The sequence below is a fragment of the Semicossyphus pulcher genome, unplaced genomic scaffold (genome assembly GCF_022749685.1).
Source record: "Semicossyphus pulcher isolate SPU_LCO1_2020_fin unplaced genomic scaffold, fSemPul1.0.p SCAF_10, whole genome shotgun sequence".
NCBI classification, from domain to species: Eukaryota; Metazoa; Chordata; class Actinopteri; order Labriformes; family Labridae; genus Semicossyphus; species Semicossyphus pulcher.
This window is the reverse complement of record NW_027211604.1, coordinates 22,083,751-22,102,422: the sequence shown is the minus strand read 5'-3', so window position 1 is coordinate 22,102,422 and position 18,672 is coordinate 22,083,751. Positions and strand designations below refer to the sequence as shown.

Below are 18,672 nucleotides of genomic sequence, written 5' to 3'. Positions count from 1 at the left end.
TATTTATTTACAATAGCTGTGAGTCAGCGTGGCAGGTTCCGTCTGGTGGTAAATTGATGTATAATTATTCATACCCTTCACCACATTACAAATGATCCATTGCTCATTTAAAATGATGGATTGGCGACTTATATCTTTCCTCCCTATTTCACCATCATCAGACGCATCCATCAGGCAACTATTCTTTCTCCTGACAGGCTGAAACTGTGATCTCTCACGGCGATCAAAACTCTCACCAACCGTTACTTCTCTCTGTCCCCATAAATGACCAGCGAAGCATCTGTAAATCACTGCAGAGGAGTCATAACTTTGTGCCGCTTCCTTTATAAGGACTTCTGATCCTGTCTCGGCTGATGCATTTATACGCTACTTTTACTTCAGAGAAGTGGACATCAAAGGCGGCATACACTTACAGAGAGACCAAGAGGTTCTTGTTTTATAACAGTCAAATGCTGTTTAAACTTCAAGAATAAATCTTTTTTTATTGCAACTTTGGTGTTACATTCATAGGTCAGTCCATCATTCCCAAGGAGAAGTCCGACATTGTACTCCCAGAATGAATCTCTGTGATCCGAACATGGCACAAAGAAACTCAATCAATCAAACCGTCGGCCATGTTTGAAACAAATCACCAGGTTAGCCCAACACCTCAGAGAGAAAACAAAGATGAATAGTAAAAGTAATACCCAGTCTGTCCTTTGCAGTTGTCCATCACAGTTTATCAAATGTCTACTGATATCGAACTTTGAACTAACGTTATTGCCATTGTTTCCCTTCTATGAAGGAATAACACACATTTCGGGTGCACACACGTTAGAAAATCTGGCTAAACTGTTGGTTTGTATACAACGTCTGACTTTGTTGTAGCAGCATCATCGTTTTTCCTACATTATCCAGCTAAGACATAAGGGGGCAAAATGGATTATACCTGGGCTGATTGGGGTACCCAATCGGCGCCCAGTTTTGTCCTGAGTTCACATGGAGCTCCACATAGGAAGCTGAGATGGGTTAATGAAGGGACCTTGATGGGCTCCACACAGGGCCCATATGGGTCGACTGAGCACACTTGCTACCTGTCAAGTATCCATGTTTGCTTTCTTTAGAAAGTTTTGCCCATTGATATATTCTTCTGGCTGCCCATGTAAATGGTAAATGGACTGCACTTATACAGCGCTATTCTAGTCTTGCGACCACTCTTTTACACTACATGTCACCCTTCACACCCTGATGGCAGAGGCTGCTAGGCAGAGTGTCCAACTGTAACTCAGTACTAATCCCATTCACACACCGTTGGCTATGCCACCAGGAGCAACTTTGGGTTCAGTGTTTTGCCCAAGGACATTTAGACCTGTAGACTGAAGGAGATGGGGATCGAACCACCAACTTTCCGAATGAAAGACGACCGACTCTTCCACTGAGCCACAGCCGCCCAAACTTGGGTCAGCTGCCCCATTTTGGCCCTAACGCCAGCCCGGTCAAAAGCTGACTCTGACCTCATTACTAGTTGAAGCCCACCTAACCCAGGTAAGCCCATACTGGCTCCACTTCATGTGTTGTTAAGACCTGCATTAGTTTCTTTGGCCACCAAAAGCTGCTGGAAACTCAGAAAGAGTAATGAGCTCTTAGTTTGAAATATTTCTTCCTCATCTTTTTACCTCAAATCTTCATTTTGTTATGTAGCTGAGGAGGGCAAGTTCAAGGAACACCATGCCTGCTTTCACACTTCTCACTCTGACGCAACATTTGTCACAAAAAGAGACCTAATCTTTCACTGCTGATTTGTGTGAATTCTCAGTATCGAGGTGCAAAGTCGGACAGCTTACCTTCAGCACAGTGGATCCCAACTCCAGACCCACCAACACCGTCCTGTCCACCAGCTCAGCTATCCTGGGGTCGGCCACCTTCAGGGAGTCCTGGACCAGGTCGGTGACATCCACCTGCCAGTCTGGTCCCAGCATTGTGATGACCTGGTCGGTGCCCTCTGTGGAGGTGGTGTGGAACTGGGTGAGCACCTTAACCAAAGCCCGCTGGTACTGCAGGGTGCAGCCTCGGCTCACACGGCGCTCGTCGTCTTCCTCATCTGCGTCGCTGTCTCTGGTGCTCCTTAGAGGGAGAAAAATGGGGGAAACAATTGAATTAATGAAATGCATAAAGAATTCCTTCATTTCGTTTCAAGGATGTAGCAAATAAAGTACCAGTGCTTCCCAACCCACACATGAGAGTAGTCTTTGTAAGGCAGCTGCGGAGCTTCCTGCTAAAAGGCAAGTGAAGTGAAAAGCTTCAAAAGCTTAACTCATTACCAAAGATTTGGCAAAATTGCCTGGAATCAGCCACCAATAAGATTGAGAACCCTTTATAAAACTGTTAAAAACTTGAAACGATCACCAATCATAACTTGTCACTGCTTTAAACCGAGCAGCTGCTGCTGAATTATTCCCAGTACTGTGGCATGATGCTACGTCTCAATTTGTGCCTTCTGTTCTTAAGGGTCTCCACTCATTTTATAATTTGACATCATAACACTGATGAGAAAGTCGGCACCACTCCACACAGATCCATCCCATTATCTGTTCTGATGTAGAGGCGATGAGGAAAAAGTCCTCTGAGCCAGCAGGGAAAGAGATGACAGGCACCAAAAAGCGGAGATTTGGAATGATGCCCTTCTCATTTCACAGGAGCCCTGGGCGGCGGGGTTAAACATGCCAGGTGCATCCCCCACCGAGCGCAATCTGCTCTACAACGAGATGTATGAGATACCCAACTTCCCTCAGCAGGCCTGACAGCCTGCCAGTTCCTACTTAAAAAGCACTCCTCTGCTTAATCTTTGCTTTGACTTAACTATCTGAGCAACTTGAGATTCAGGAGATGCAGCGGGGCTGCCAGCCACCGACAAAGTATATATCCCACCCATTGATTCAAGGAAGAGGTCTGATTATTAGGCGGGGCACTTCTGTCCCGAGGTCTCAAAAACACAGAGGATACAGTCCCTCAACAGCACGGTGCATTGTTGCATGTATGTCCCACATACTGAGTTTGATTATTAATTCATTTCAGCATTCAACTCTCCACACCTCATCATTCCCTCCCATGCTTCAGCCAGCACTCCGCTCTGCTTATAATTCTGCACTGGCAGCTATATATGATGTTTCGGAGTAAAAGGGCCTCCCATAAGGCTCTCATGGGTCATTGGAGGCACCTGCATGCAATTGTTCATTCAAGCAACGTTAACTTCACTTCATGAAGCTCTTTTGCTCTGATTAAAATCGGGTCATGGACTTAACACGTCCGTGTCTATGGTTGGTTGAATGTGTTACTTAGGAATGAATATAAAATGCAAAGTGTTTCACAGCCACTGTGTGGTTTAAAACTAAGTGGCAAAGTCAACACATATATAATTCAATACCATGGAAATACTATGGAAGTTATTCCCTTGACAATAAAAGCTACAGCGGTGGGAAGCCACCTGTCTGATTGTATTAGTCGGTGCAACAATGCATTGCATTAGTTCAAACTGCATGTATAGAGTCAGTAAAACAATGAGAATACAAACAGCATGATAAAAAGAGCACGGAGCTGCAAATAGCAAAACATCAATGTGGTTTGAATGGTGCAATTTTTCCACTTTAGGATTGATTGAATAATCTGGCAATAACCCATCTCAAATATTAACTTAAGGTTAAGTTTTTCATTAAAAAAATAATTTAGTTATTTTAATTTCTGCCTTCGTGGACTCACAAACCACTTCAAGTTGCATACTTATTAAATACATGACCTTTAATAAATGTTTCAGACGGTGACTTCAGGAGAGGGAAAATTGTTCACACAGTTTAAAAAGCATCAGTATTACTGTGTCTGGACCATTTAGAGCATTTTTATTGAAGGGAAGTCAGATAAGAGTAAAAAACTTCAGAGGAAATAACATGAAATACATTTCAACACGTTGGGGAAGTTAAGTTTGAACGTGAGAGTACATTGCAGCTATCTAGTGTGAGCCGACAATAAACTGGGACCTGTCCAGTGGGCATCTGCAAGAGCTCCTGTGAGACCCTGTCCAACACACACAGGAGATGTATGCCGTGCTGTATTTGGAACGATGGATACTTTTTTAGAGTAATTAGATACATTTGTGCAGTAAGAGGTAAATGTTATTGGTAAAGTTGGTAAGTCAACTTTTTAAAAACCTTAGCTCACAAGAATCCGTTGCATGTTTTTATACATGAAAAGTTGTTCTAACAGCTGTATAATATCTTAAGGAGTCCAGTAAAACAACCCATCACAGTGTCATGAGATCTCGGGTGAGGCTTTGAGACTACAAATATAAATAACAGGGAGCTTGTGATGCAAATTGAAGGTGAGGAGTATAAAAGATGAAGGTCTTTGAGAGGTCCTCATGGGAAATCTAAGATCCTTTGTTTTTGTAGCCTAATATTACTGACTAAATTTCCGTATATCAAGTATTCTGCTCCTTCTATTTCTGATATATATTCTTAAAAACTGTCTATTGCAGACACCACCTAAAACTAGCTAATTAAATTACCTGAATGACTCTTTAAAATGTGTGAGCGCCTTGACTTTCCAGCAAACCCAATTAAAAGCAACAACCTGATTTGACATCCTGCAAAAGTAAGTTGATACAAGAAGAGTTTGCACTGCGAGAACAGATACAGCTGATCTTATGTTGCACTTTTCTTCCTGGTAACTTTTGCTCTCTGGCCTTGACGGCATCTTCACTCTGGACATCTGTGTGTTGGAGGTTGAGAGTGTAGCTTCAGGACAAGTAGCTGCTGTTGTATTTAGAAACACGAGTTAACTCAGCAGCAGATGCATAGACTGCACACTCCGTTAGTCATTCAGTTAAAGGCGGTGAAAAACCCAATGAGACACTAAGGCGCTCTCTGTCTCTGTCAAGGAGTTTCACAACTTCTGGCTCAGGTCAGTGAAAGTTTACCTTGCCGAGTCTGTACCTGAAAATAAGGTTGATATTTTTTCTCCCCGAGAAGAATATTGTCTGTTCTTATTAAAGTCTCTGATACAAAGGTACAAGCTGAAGCTTCAGTGCACACGGGCTGCCCGCCCGATTACACTTCCTTTCCTTTTTTAGAGCATGTTACTGGATAATGCAGCCAGTGAGCAATTCTGCTGCACTGTAGCAAAGGCCCACTGCAGGCCGAGACCTTGCTGTGCATGAAGCTTCAGAATGTGTCACGTTGCAGAAGTGAAAGAACGTAGGATGGAAAGCCTGCAACGGAAAAAATAAATAAAAGAGTTAAGGAGGCGAGGGAGAGAGTGTGAAGGTTAGAGGTTGTGTAAAGGAGAGTCAGACTCGCCTGTGAGGAGGAGGAAAATAAGCAGCAGAGAGGGAGCGGCGGGAGGATTGAGAGGAGTTAATGAAAAGACAATAATTCAGTCTAACAATCACAGAGTAAAGCAGCTTTAGCAAAGTCTCATGCAAATAATCACAATTTGGTGGAGCATTAGTGTGTTTGGAATGACTAACGAGCCACATTTACATTTTATTACAGTTATTTCCCTTCTTACTGTGCGGTGTTATTTACGGTGCTGTGGAACATCCCCTAATTTATTATCACTTATTATTATTGACTTTAAACAAACAACACAGAGGTCAGGACAAACACAACCTGCTGTCTCCTGCCAGAGCAACTGTTAGTCCCTAAGTATGAAGGCAGCTGTTGGCAGTGGTCCGCTGTTGTTAATGGCTGATGTCCAGGTCGTTGTTGTTTTGCACCTCACAAAGACGTCTCCAGTCTTGACAGTCAAGTTGAAGTCAAGTCCCAAGTTCAAACTTTGGCTGATGAAATATGAATTTGGGGGGGTTGCCTTTTTATATACAGGAGTTATCAAAGGGATGACAGGAAGTGAGGACATGAATCAAACGGGGAGGTTGGGGTTGTATTGACAGCGTCTTTGACCTACACCGGCACACTCTAAACTAATCAAACACGCAGCATGGGGGCGTCGGTTTAGCTCAGTTGGTGGAGCAGGCGCTCCGTGTCCGGAGGCAGACTCCTCGATGCCTCGGTCAAAGGTTCAACTCAGACTTGCTGCCCTTTGGTGTAATTCCTTTCCCACTCTCTCTTCCCCATATTTCCTGTCTCTCTTCGCTGTCAAATAAAGGCGAAATGCCAAAAAATGAATCTTTAAAAAAAAAAAAAATGCAGCTTGTTCAGAGGCCATATGCTTTAAATTATTACCATCAAGGTACTTAGCTCTGTGTCAGCTTTGTACCTGCAAGTTAACACAATGTCCTCTTTGACTTTCAAAATAAAAGCAGCAATCATAAATATGCAGAGTTCTGTTAAACTTCAAACTAAAAGCTTGCAAAAAATTTAACTTTTTTTTGGGGCATGCAAAAAACAATTTAAACTGGTATATCGTTGAGAAACAGTGGCAGGTTTGTTATGTTTGGTTAGGCCTAGGAAAAAAGATTATAGTTTGGGTTTAAATAAGGGTCAATCACTCCTGAACACCGTCCTAACACGCTTTACTGCTCTTCATACTACGTCACCTGACTTCAACTGCACATCAAAGCAATAAGAGCATCCAGAAATGACGTTAGAACAAAACCTAGATGATGATTTTTTGAAGAGTTGGACCACAGACAAAGCTCCTGTTGAAGAGTTGTGAGTGAGAACAGGTTGCTTAAACACATTGCAGTGAAATATTGTGTAGTTATAAGTCAACCTTGACTGCGATGGTTTACTCAACATGACAAATGGATTGTTTCACGTGTGATGCCTCACATTTAATATGTGAAACGTGGAAACAACAAATGTTTGTATGTGGTTTAATACATGTGACAAACGTGGGTTATTACTTTTCCAGGCTTAATCCATGATGATGGATGTTCCAGCATCGACACAACAAGTATATAACCCTGAAATGAGACGTAGGCAGAAGAATACTACTGAAACAATAAATCAAGAGTTACGAACATTAGAGAGAATTGATCTATTTCCTGTCTTTTGTCTTTGTTATATCTTTATTACACTTAAGCCTACAATTAAAGTGGTATTGAGTATTTGATTAAAAGAACACGCTGCATTTCTTATTGAAATAGCACCAAGTGAAAGCCATCCCGCAGTGACAGTGCGACAGCTGCAGACATTCAAAAAGTGCTATATTCCATACGTCAAAGGATGTGTTCGACACCAGCAGCAGGAATATCACTAAAAAACAAAGGCTCCTGTGGGAAGGCCGGTCTAGTCGGCATCAGCAGCTTCAATAGCGTGTGTTTGGCACCATAAAGAATGATGGGAGCTGTCTTTGTCGGCAGTTGCCCGACGCTGCAAAGAACTACAGGGAAAAGAAAATTACATACACTCAGTAAATCCAAATGACAGCATGCTAGAAAGAAATGCCTCCGCTGCAGTGAAATGAATTCCTCTGGCCTGGCTGTGTGGCAATCATATCCACCTAAAATAGCTCACATGGGGTCTTTGATTACTATTTTCATGACGGCATGGGGGGGGGGGGCGTCGTATGCGTGGAAAATGGGCTGGAAGAATTGTACATACTTTTAAGAAACAAACTTTAAAGCAGCACCAATTTGCTTGTTCACCTATTAAAACTGTGTGCAGGATGAATCATAAAGCTAATATCATTATACAAGAGTTATACCGGAAGAGACCGTCGGCGCACCCTGGGGCCTGCTAAACACCGGACAAACAGCAAACACCGTTCAAAATAACGATGCTCAGAACATCTCACAAATCTGATAAAAGCACAGATATGATTCCTCATCTTAAGGGCTCTGCTTTAATAAGCCAGGCCTCTTACAATGGAAGAATAAAGCGAAGGAATGGTGCTGAAGTAGGGACACAAGACACATTCTGACTGTCAAAATAATAAACTATCTATCGCCTATTATAGCCCAGTGGGGATCTGTGAAAAACGAGGCAATGCAAGATGTTTTCCAAGCACTCCAGGTCATTCCAAATACCTTAATTCTTCAAACAACTCCCTAAACGCACCATTTGTATTCAGGTTGGGTGGAAATGGATTCGGTCTGCGGTGATGTACTCCAGCAGCGGCGACAGCAGCCACCCGCGTGAGTGTTAATGCTCCCATTAAACATTTCCTAAATGAAGGGTTGAGGGCCTGTTTGTTACCGCGCCATGCATGACAAGAATGCTGGAATATTTTAACGAGCCGTAGTTTCTTAACCTCAGACCGCATTTTTCATCGGGGTCCTGGCTCCGACAACCTTAATCTCCCACCGGTGCCGTTTTATCTGCATCTGAAGTTGTTATATGTTTAATGCTCGGAGGCAGCAGCTCGTTCATTTCTCCACTGCCTGCTGGATCCTTCTATTGACGAAAGCTTCAAGTGTGAAACATCGACATGAGGTAAAATAGGCGTGCACTGTTCCATCTTATCAGGCAGTGTCTCCTTATGTATTTTGTACACCATTGGTATCTTTCTATCTCACACATAAAAACTGATTTTTTAAATTATTATTATGTTCAATGGTAATGTACCAGAATAACAAAAGCGTGTTAATGAAACTCATTCAGGTGAGGGGGAATTGTGAAAATGTTCCTGCAGGACCAGATGAATAAATCATCAAGTACTCAGGGTTAGGGACTTTTCCTCATTCTCACATATGATTTCTGAAAATAAGATACTCTATATTTCTTTAATTAATGTTTTTTTTATCATAAAAGAAATGTGACTATGTGTGCATAGTTAAATAATTATTATTTATTTGTGTCTTAAAGTTGTAATCGCGAAGATCTCGGTTTAGTTCTCTCACCTATAGCGGTAATTGCAGGAGCACACTTCCCAGATATCCAGACAGTGTTGCATGTGTGACGTCCACGGTTGGCTCCGGTTGTAACTCTTGATTTTCCTCGCTGACGGTCACTTTCCTTTTTAGACTGTTTGCCTTCATCTGAGCGTTGAATTTGTTTCTTTTTCTTTGGATTTTCACTTATTTTTGAAGTTGTATCTGTAGTCATCGATCTTTTCTTTGTTTGTTCAGCCATAGTAGATTACTGTTTACTCACAACACTTGCAGAGACCGGAAAAGCAGTCGCTTAGCTCCGCCCACCCTCTCTGGCAGACCAACCACTGCTGTGTGATGAAAAACACGTCAATAACTGGGAGCAGCTTGTGATTTTTTTTTCGGGAAAGTCGCCACAGACACCCAGTCTGTAATACTGCAAATGCAAAGGCTTTCCCCAGTGGGCCATAGGCTCAATCAGCATTGTGTTACCTCATTCGGCGATAGATAGTGACTTAACAGACATTTATTTGCATGAAAATCTTATTATCCCTTTTATGTCTGTGTCTCACTGACAAGCGACATACGACGTTGCTGTGTTGCAACATGCAGTCTCTCACTCTGCATGGGAGTAATTCAAGTTAGACGAATAATACAAGATTAAAATCAAAATTGTGTTCCTAGTGGCCTAAACAGTGTAATCCAAGCTGGGAATCACATGCACAACAGGTAACAGTTTTTGGCTCGGGTAGAAAAGATACTTTCACACATACTAGATGAGATTTTTTCCCCCTCTACACCACTAAAGTGCCATTTACATTTTTTTTTTTGCTGCAACTGATGACAATATTACAACAGTGGAGGAATTTCCCAGGGATTTGTTGGCCTGGTCTTCAGAAATAAAAATGAACAAGCTGCATTCAAAATCGCCTTTAGGGCAGCAAAATAAAAAGCTGTTAAAGCAAAGTGAAAATGTTTTGAACACGGATAAGGACTGTAAAGAAATTGAGAGATTCTATTGTGTTCAGAAATTTTGAGCATTCTATGCATGGCGACATTTAAGAGCTATAGATGTTTGATGAGGTGCAGGTGGTGCAAGTGTCTCTTCTTTGTGCTCTACAGTGTGTGCCTTCAAACCGTGCGTTCCAGTACGTGTGTTTAGTGTGAAGCTAATTTTTTCTTTTAATTGCATGGGGAGTTTTTTGAATTTCATGGTTGAATGGACAGATATAAATGAGACATTGGGCTGCACAACGGTGTTGTGTCTTTTCAGAGGTGTACCATTAGGGAGATTGTGATTACAGTCAAATGTATCGGGACAGGTTTGCAGTGTCTGCCTGTAAATTAGAGCATATGACTGAACTGTGTGATGAAAGACGTCAGTGCTGGTGTTACCATCTCATATTACATGATTAAAAATCTGCATTTCAAGGGTAGAAATGTCTCAACATGCCACCTACTATTTTAAGTAACTCAGTCCTGAATCCTCTGAGGTCAGTGGTGACATAGATTCATCTGCTTGTGACTTTTCTGTGTCAACATTTTTTTAACATCCTCTTATGAGTATCACCGGCTACTCCTGCATCTGTGCTTCCACTCAGCCCGCCTACTCAACCCTTTGCCAACGTTTTAGCACCTTTCAAAATAATGTAAAGGGCACAGTAAGGCTCGCCTGGGGTAGAAGTCAAATGTTACAATGGGCCTCTGAAGGAAATGTGAGAGAAAAAATAGTTAAACTGTAATTTTAGAGGGATGGTATTTTTAAAAAGCTTACCAAACAGACTGTTTTACACTGACCATGATTTAGATATGAAAAACCTTTAAAAAGACACTGATGGAAAAGTTCAACTTCATCTTCTGCATGTGTTCAGGACGCTGAATGGTGGCCTTCACAGAGCATCGGTACCGGTTACTTGACTTGAGAACACCTTGCAGGTATATTCATAGCACTACAACTTTTCCTAACATAAAACAAGTTAGTGAACTCCACGGGATGAAGCACTTATAAATGTCCTGATATTCTACAAGATAGGTTGTAGATAGATTGTCTACAAGAAAGATTTTTCCAGGTATCTCATTCGCATTCTTAGTAGTGTTGGGAATTACGACATTTTGACTTATGGCTCCGGGAGCAGCTCATCGTTATTTCTTCTCTTTTTCTTGAGAGGGCGGAGGTCACTACAGTGGGTTTATCTGCGAAATGTAGTATGTGTTAAGGGAATAGCTTCTTTTTCTAATGTGTTTACTTCTGAATGGTTTACATCAGTGGTTCCCAACCTTAGGGGGGCGCCAAAGATCGCTGGGGTTGCGCGAGGCTTTGTCTGCACTGAGATTGTCAAGGTTAGATTTGCACATGTTAAATAAAATCATTAAAAAAGCACTTGATAATTAAAAGTCTGTTGTACTATTAAAAAACTATATTCCTCCACACACATGTATGCACACAGATATATTTGTGTACATACATTCAAGCATGCATGCGGAAATGCCCACATCATATTTAAATGTAACTAAAAGGGGTGTTTATTATAATAACTAAAGATAACTTTGATCAGCTAAAACAACAAAGAACTTTCGGCTGATTGGTGTTAATTTTTGCCGATAAAGACTAGGAATTAATCACTTTATTGTTTTGGTGTGCGTGTGTGCGGGCGAGGGGGGCTCAGCCTTTCTTAGATACAAGCAGGGGGGCTCCAAGGAAAAAAGGTTGGGAACCACTGTTTTACATGATTATACAATGTTTGCATTTACTTGGCTGTGCAACAGGAAGTTAAACAACAATAAAAGTGTTTTTTTAATTTCACAATTATTAAAAAAAGTATTAAAATGTTGACCAGTTACTAAACATAGATTGGATGGCATACACACAAAAATAAATGTTCTCAGTATTTCAACACTGTAGCAGCTTCTTTTAAATAATGATACAACAACTGTTGTACTCTGACCATCATCTTGAGTGCAGAGTAACACCCCAAATTACCTGCTTGTTAGTCCAAAAACATCATTATCTTTCTGTAACCAGTATTCATTATGAAGAGTCTGCTGTGTACTTACTCAAAGTCAAATTAAGTCTGAGTCTTGGACTTGTTGTGTAAAATGGGTTCAGATAGGTATGACATGAACATGACAACCTCGTAGCTCAATTTGCACTCGAGAGCCTACCTGAGACGGAGCGTCTACCTGGAGCAAAACAAGCAGCTGCGCATGCAATGCTGGATAACAGAGAGGAGGCTGGTCTGCCTTTTAGTTTCTAATGTGTAAGAATGCGGGGTTCCATGCTCTGTGGATAATGAGTCCTCCTGGAGTGATGTACAAAAATAAGACTGCTGCATCGAGCGCACGCTGGTTTTCAGACGCTTAGAAACAGAAATCAACCAGCACATTGAGTGGGACTGGGCACCAAGGCCCTAAAACAAGTATGTAAAGACGTAAGCAGGGTTTAGAAATAACCCCAATCTCAGCAGTTACCTTGGTGACTACAGTGCTATGATTACAGTTGTGTGTCTGTAAGTTGCTCAATCTGCATGAAACTTTAAAATCCCTGAACCATTCTGTGTGTTCTGAATGTATCTATGTCTTGATTTGAGACTCACCTTCGGTCTGGCAGAATGGGAACCCTCCAGCCTTTGATGAAGCTCAGGTTGTTGTCAGAAAGTTCCACCTGCAGGGGAAGTTTGGGCACCCAGACGGTCAGCTCCAGCGGCGCGCTCAGGTGCTCGTAGCTGAAGATGACCCTCGCGTTCATGGATCCCCGCGTCTCCTTCCCATTGACGAACACGTAGTCACAATTCATGGACACCTAAGACAGATCAGGGTCAGAAGTCAGACCATCTATATGGTAATGGTCACGTCAGTGGTTGGAGATCTAAATGATGTGTGATGATATACAGCACAGTATGGATGCAGCTGTCAGAGCCACGATTCATCACAGAGGATTTCAAGGTTGATACCTTCAGCAGAGCAAATATCAAGGATCTCACAGGCTCGTGGATGTGATGTGAAAGTTCAGGGCACATAAACCATCTCTGCCAATACATTTTGTCTTGTGCATAAGTCAGCTGAAACGCATTCAACCCGAACCAAAAACTGTGAACACATCACTCCTGTTTTAGCCGCTATACACTGGCTCCCCGTATGTTTTAGAATAGATTTGAAAATCCAATTGATTTCTTTATAAGGCTTTTCCCCTGGACATATTTCTGGCCTCATAGCACTGTATGTGCTGGTGTATTTTTGAGCTCCTTGAGCAGAGGTCTGTGGTCCGTTTCCAGAGGCCCCGGCTTAAAACTAATGGGGATGGAGTGTTTGCTGTCAGGGCCCGAGGCTCTGGAACAATCTGCCAGAGGAAATCAGGTCAGTTGAGTCATTGATCCCTTCTTAAAAACATACTTTAATCAAAGGGTTTTAATTTACTTTTTAACTGTATTTTATTTGTTTCCTATTTTTGCCTACACATAATTACTATGTTTTCTTTCAAAATGTAATCATTGTGCACTGAGAAAAAAAAGCTTAGAAGTGATGGATGTGAAGGCCAATTTGTAATTCTAAATATGATCATTATTATTAGCTTGAATTGCATCTGTTTTTCTTTCATAAAACAATTACACACGTCAGGCCTGGTGGTTATATTTTATTGGTGTCGGTCATGGGTGGGACAAAATGGCTTCATAGCGTACCTTAGCAGTCCCAACCTTTCCATTTCACCTACATTTATGAAATTTGGTAGAACCAACAGGAAGTCCACAATTTTGACTATTTTATAACCCTTTTTTCCCCCTTGTTTTTAATGTGAACATTGCATATCTCATAAGTTAAAGGGGGGTATTATGCTAATTTCAAGCTTCATATTTCACTCTGTGATACCTGTGGAGTAGCTTAGCATAATTTACAGTTAAAAAAAACTCTCCTCTTTAAGAAACCCCGCCCCTACAAGCCCACTTTCTTCTGATTGGCCAGCTTTCCGAAGCCTGCTGAGGCTGCACTTTGTGACATCACAAAGAGCAGCGTGTAGAGAAACCTGGCGTTCACAACAGCCTGCAGACTGAGCTGAGAAGCCTGGGGATTACTCCAACATACTTTTACCTACAGATTCAAAACTTCACCCACGTTTAGTCTGGACATACAACATTGTAACATTATATATATGTCTTAAAATGTAAAACAGCATAGTACCTCTTTAAACACTTAAAACCTTGATACCAGAGGAATACAGGATTAAAAATGTGTATATCTTTTGAAACTTGGATGAAACAAGTTAAACATGGTGCTGTACATTCAGCACACGTTAGACCTCTGATGCTCCAGAGTCTGCAGGTTTCCATTCCACCCGCAGACTCTCCGGTCTTGATGGCACAGCCGAGAACCACTGCTGCTAAACAGTGCTTACAGGCTGTGGGCTGTTCTCTAATCTAATTTGCATCTTTTATGCAGTCGAATGTCGAATTAGTGCTTCTAAGTAACACAGTGTTCGTTAAGCATGTACAGTTCAAATTAGGCATGCAAACCACGTCCTCACCCCACCAGCCCTCCTGCCCACTCTCAGCATAATGATCTATGAACAATTACACAGACGCGTAATATGTCAACAGAAGCTTTTAGGCAAACACATAATTCATATCACATGAAGGCTGACTGCAGCGTGACATTTCACGTGAACTTTAGCTCACAACACCTACATTGCACATTAATAAACATATCCACACATTTCACCTTTCATGAGACAGTCCTGTAATGTGATATAATTTGCGACACAGCCATGGAGCCGAGTGGGAATTCAATATATGGACATTTCTAAATATAAGTCCGAGCATACGCCATTTTTAACTTAAAGCCATTCTTTAGCTTTCCCATCGAGTCAAAAAGCTCCAGCTCCATTTGAATTATCATAAATACTTGTCCCCCTCTAACACTAAATTATTAACTGCGATGGATCTGGAGGGCTTTGCTTTTGGGCTCCCATGGAAGATTTATCTAGTGGTGGGAGGTAGCTGGCATTGTAATCAGAGGATCTAATCTCCCGCAAATGGAGGTCGGGCTGGCCAGTCTTCTCAGGGCTGGGAATTCATCATAACTGGGAGGAGGTCTGGGTAATATAATTTCCCCTCCATGCAGACAGGCCAGAGTAGGGGGCGGAGGGTGGAAGGACTCCTTAAGATGACAGTCTTTCCCTCTGGTTCAGTAATTGCAATATTGCAAGGTTTGACCTTATGGGCCTGCATGGTAGCCATGTGTGTTCTGTTTGCTCGTGTGCAGTCATGAGTGTTGGGGAAGCTACCAGGACAGTAGCTCTGCAAGCTGACAATGACTTGACACTGGAAGAAGTTGAACTACAGCAAAGTTCTTGAGGGAGAAAATAGGCTAATCCATCCATCCATCCATCCATTATCTTTACCGCTTATTCTGTTCAGGGTCGCAGGGGGGCTGGAGCCAATCCCAGCTGTCATTGGGCAAGAGGCGGGGTACACCCTGGACTGATCCCCAGTCAATCACAAGGCTGACACACAGAGACAGAATGTGGGTGTGTCCGAAACCGCATACTATCATACTAATCATACTAACCGTGACGTAAAATTGAGTATGTCATGCGTTCCCATCTCATAGTATACAATTTTGTGTATGCGAGAAATGCCCCGATGTATATTAGATCGGCCCGGATGTTTGAGTATGACACGGGAGCTCACTAATTGTACTCAACCGCCCCAAAATGCATTGCGGCTATTCAGCTTCTACTATGGCGGAGATGGACCGGAGATCAGACCGGACATACGTAAACAATTAAGTCACGTGATACGGAGAAGACGGCTCTGAGTATGATGCAAACGGCATCCTAATAGTCAGGTTAGTAGGCAGTATGCAGTACATACTGTTTGAGTATGTAGTAGGCAGTAAGTTAGTATGCGGTTTCAGACACAGCCAACCTTTCAGGCTCACACTCACACCTACGGGCAGCTGAGAACCAGTGAACCTAACGAGCATGTCTTTGGACAGTAGGAGGAAGCCGAAGTACCCAGAGAGAACCCACGCATGCACGGGGAGAACATGCAAACTCCACACAGAAAGGCCCCCTACGTCCGAACCGGGGTTTGAACCAGGAACCTTCTAGCTGTGAGGCAACAGCGTGCAGCCTGAAATAGGCTAATATGTTAAAAAAAGGTATTTCAAACTTCTTAAAAAAAAGAGGTAAAATTGTACATGTGGTGCAAAGCTCAACCAAAAACCCATCTGTTATTCAGACAAGCCTTTTCCGTGACCACGTCATTGTAGAGTATCAACTTTACAAGCAAGAATTGAGTTATAGTGGAGAGAAGAATTCTTCAACAGATGCTTAACTTGCAGATGCCTGTATATAGACATTAATAAAAAAGTTATATCGTTGAGAGCTGATGTAATCCGGGATTTCATTACTCAGACTATATACCAAAACCAGAACGCTATCAACGCCAAACACTGTACGTCACTGACAGATTCGGTATTTCTAAGCAGAATCTGTTAGTAAAGATTACATGCCAGCAAAAAAATGCCATTTGGTTGTGTTTACTTTGGATAGTGTGGCCATGTTTATTTGTTCTCAGGCTTAGATCGAGGGTTAAATCCCCCTTTGTCACCCTTTGGCACATGCCCTCCACAAACATTGAGTGTGTGGCTGCCCTGGCAAGCGCTTAAGGAAGGCAGGGCAGGATCATCTTTTTAATATATCCTGGCCTTTTATGTCCCTAAATTGTTTATTGCTTTGAATGGTAACTGCACAAAAAGTGATTTAGCTGCCTGAATCACAATGCAAACACGAAATTGTATTCCAATGACTACTTTAAATACATGTTGCTCCGCAACACTGGCAGTTGTATCTGCGAGTTACAAAAGAAAGAAGAAGAAGTGGCTCACCACGATGACCCCAGCCACCTTGGTTAATCACCGTGAGGCCAGCCGTATGAGAGTGAGTCAAGAACATCTGCCTGACATGTACTCCCTTCTTCCCTACAGCCGCACACAAGAGCACAACACACACACACGCTGAAAATACCAGCCTGAGCTGTAGTGCCACTCCGGCTCCCGCGGCTATTGCTGCTGATAAACTTGGCCGGCTAATTGCAAGTCAAAAGCTGTTAGCGACTGTGGGTATCAGTGGCCCTGTGGGGGCTTGCTGAGGAGGGCTTTCACACACTGAGCCGCCACATGCCGTCACACTGCTGCTAATGCGCTGTGGCATCTTCCATGGTGCCAGCAGATTGCCTGGGTGGAGACTGATCATCAGAACAAGTGCAAGTGCCGCCTGCGTTCAGTCGTGCACCGGTCACATGCTGCACCGTTAGAGCCCGGCGAGGTTAATAAAGGTGAAGACAACTAAGGACCTTTCACACATTTATTCCATAACATTAACTGAATTAATTTCCCAAACGGTTCCAGTGAAAGAAACAGCTTCTGTCCTTCAGGGCAGCAATGCTTTAATGGCTTTTTTAGGATTACATCACATACAGTCTTTCACACAACTAATACAGCAGATTCTCTGTTCTTCCACGTTCTTCTAAGAGCAGCTAAACTTTTTCTGTATGACCTTGCTTCTTTTTTTACATCTTCGAAATATATTTAATCCAATCTAATAAATAAAACACATTTTTACAAAAAGTCTGAGAGAAACTGGAGCCAAAACTATTTTAAATCTTGAACTAATTAATTACTTAGTATGGGTCAAAGTAAAAAAAAAAAACACTAGATCCCTTCCTGTAATAAATATTAATGCGTATTGGTTAGACCCTTCCAGCCTGATAATCTTTCAAACCACACAGGAACTTCACCTGAGAAACGGGTCTTTGAGTCCCGTGTGAAACCAATGTTTTTAGTTTTTCACATGAGACTTTTCAGTATATCACAGTAGGAAAAGCGCAGGTGTTTATAGTAGCATTAATGATGGCTGTATTCCATTTAGCTGCTTCGATTTCATGGTCCTGGTTGTGTGCATGCTGACTGCCTGTCATGGCTTTGTCAGACAACTGAATAGAACAGAACCATTGTTAAAGTTATTATTAACTCCTGTGCTTTTCCTCCTGTTAGAAGACAAAATGTCAACCCACAGCCTGTAAACCAAATAAGCAGAGACATGAAGAATGCACATTTTGCATAACATACGACAGACATAACCTTTGGTGTCCGCATGAGACACCGAAAGGTGTATGACAAAGCAATGGTGTCACCAACCTGGGATGAAAACACGTTCTTTGTTGCACAGACTGCATGCTAGGCACGCATTACCTATTTATTCTTTGGGCCACTTGGGGCAGCAGAAACAAGTTGTGAACACAACATTGAAACATTATTGCCATCAGGTTACACATCCATCAGTTATAGAGCAACAGTTGTTTTCTTCTTCTTTCTGGCTGCCAGGGAAATGTAAGTCTAATATTCACTCTCTTTGTTTTAGAGATATGTTTACTGATAACAAAATACCTAGAAATTAAATACTTTGCTTTAATTTAGTATCCATAATTTCATACACAGTAATGATTAACTTAAAAAGGCAAGTCTGCTTACTGACTCCATGCTACAAAAACGAGGAGGTGATTTAAACACCCTCTAACTCCAAAGAGAAAGTTTCTACATCTTTACTCTCCAGACTCTCACACCTAGAGGCCCGAATCAAAGTTTGGAGATCAAACATCTTCTCTTAAATAAATCATTAAAAAACTGTTGGTAGTATCAGAGGGGCTCTTTCTTTTTATAAGCATGTAAATAGTTTTAAGAACCTGGACAGAAAGAAGCTGAAGAGAAATGTTTAAAAAGTAAAAGGAGAAAAATTCTTTAAAATATCAGACGTGATTTTTCCTCCATGTTTTTTACCTATTCAAACTTTTCATGGTACGGTGTATAGACTTATTAGCTGGACGTAAATGTACATTTTTCCTCTTCTTTCGCCCTCTGACTTGTTCTTTTACTCT

The 18,672-nt window shown here is 41.9% G+C and overlaps 1 protein-coding gene across 2 annotated transcripts in view; it reads right to left on the bottom strand.

The window, feature by feature from the left end:
* tmem132e (transmembrane protein 132E) overlaps positions 1–18,672 on the bottom strand; it is a 484,215-nt gene that overhangs the window by 24,217 nt on the left and 441,326 nt on the right. For both annotated transcript variants that reach the window (XM_069671683.1, XM_069671682.1), the window contains exons 6-7: positions 12,337–12,542; positions 1,824–2,103 (exon numbers count right to left, since the gene is read on the bottom strand). In XM_069671683.1, the coding sequence (XP_069527784.1) occupies positions 1,824–2,103; positions 12,337–12,542 (486 nt within the window). The remainder of the gene's footprint in view (positions 1–1,823; positions 2,104–12,336; positions 12,543–18,672) is intronic.